General features: G+C 56.8%; 1 protein-coding gene across 1 annotated transcript; it reads left to right on the forward strand.

Moving 5' to 3' along the window:
• Positions 1 to 64: 64 nt before the first annotated feature.
• On the forward strand, positions 65 to 1,518 carry LOC122545159 (gastrula zinc finger protein XlCGF17.1-like; the record flags this gene model as incomplete). Its single annotated transcript, XM_043684298.1, has 1 exon — positions 65 to 1,518. A coding segment is annotated over exon 1 (1,149 nt), but the record flags the coding sequence as incomplete, so codon positions are not given.
• Between the last annotated feature and the right edge of the window lie 14 nt (positions 1,519 to 1,532).

The following is a 1,532-nucleotide window of genomic DNA, read 5'->3' on the forward strand; positions in this document are numbered from 1 at the left end:
AAGTTTCAAGTCAACAGATAAAGGGCTTATGTCTAAAATGTTGATTCTCCTGCTTCTCTGATGCTGCTTGACGTGCTGCCCTTTTCCAGCGATGCAGTTTTTGACTCTGACTCTCCAGCGTCTCCAATCCTCACTTTCAAATCAATGTCTGATAGTTACTCAATCCATCAGGACCGCAACAATTTTTAACTATGATTCTGTGAGAAGGAGCAAAGCTTTCTTTTTGGTCCCTGTTTGAGTACGGGGGCACTGGTTGAAAAACCCTACTATAGCAGCGTACTGAGTGTGGAGCCTGAAACAACTCTACTGCCTGGAAAGAAGAATTCATGGCAGGGTTGTACACGTGTGTGTGCAGCTGAAGCTTCGGCCATGGAGAAACCCGAGGAAACATGCCCTGTTGAGAAACCATGGAATTGTGGCGACTGCGGGAAGGGCTTCCATGTCCCACCTGTCCTGGCGGCTCATCAGTGCAATCACACTGGGAAGCGGCCGTTCTCCTGCCCCGAACGGGCAAAGGGCTTGACTTGTTCCTGTGTCCTGCTGGCCCACCAGCATATAAACACTAGTGAGAGGAAGTTTTACTGCTCCATGTGCGGGAAAGGATTCACTTGGGTGGACAACCTCCAGACCCACCAGCGATTCCACGCAGGGGAGAGGCTCTTTAGTTGCCATGAGTGTGGGAAAGTCTTCAGCAATTCCTCCAACCTGCTGACGCACCGGCAGGTCCACACGGGGGAGAGGCCATTCAGCTGCCCTGAATGTGGGAAGGCCTTCAGCAATTCCTCCTCTCTGCTGACCCACCGACGAATCCAGACGGGGGAGAGGCCCTTCAGCTGCCCAGAGTGTGGGAAGGCCTTCAGCAAATCCTCCAACCTGCTGAGGCACCAGCGGGTCCACACGGGGGAGAGGCCCTTCAGCTGCCTAGAGTGTGGGAAGGCCTTCAGCAATTCCTCCTCCCTGCTGGCCCATCAGCGGGTCCACACGGGGGAGCGGCCCTTTAGCTGCCCAGAATGCGGGAAGGCCTTCAGTCAATCCTCCAACCTGCTGGCCCATCAGCGGGTCCACACGGGGGAGAGGCCCTTCAGTTGCCCAGAGTGCGGGAAGGCCTTCAGTAAGTCCTCCAACCTGCTGAGGCACCAGCGGGTCCACACGGGGGAGAGGCCCTTCAGCTGCCCAGAGTGTGGGAAGGGCTTCAGTAAATCCTCGGACCTGCTGAGACACTGGCGAATCCACACGGGGGAGAGGCCCTTTGCCTGCTCTGAGTGTGCTAAGGCCTTCAGCAATTCCTCTGACCTGTTGTCCCACCAGCGGGTCCACACCAGGGAAAGGCCATTCAGCTGCCCCGAGTGCGGGGAGGGGTTCACCCACTCCTCCAAACTGCTGGCCCATCAATGGGTCCACACCTGGGGGAGGCCGTTTGCCTGCCCCGACTGCGGGCGGAGGTTCACATTGTCTTGCAACTTGCGGAGGCACCAGTGCATTCAACAATCAGATTCCACCAGTGACGCTGCAGTGGATCACCCCCAGGGCTG

Source organism: Chiloscyllium plagiosum, unplaced genomic scaffold (genome assembly GCF_004010195.1).
Source record: "Chiloscyllium plagiosum isolate BGI_BamShark_2017 unplaced genomic scaffold, ASM401019v2 scaf_40242, whole genome shotgun sequence".
NCBI lineage: Eukaryota > Metazoa > Chordata > Chondrichthyes > Orectolobiformes > Hemiscylliidae > Chiloscyllium > Chiloscyllium plagiosum.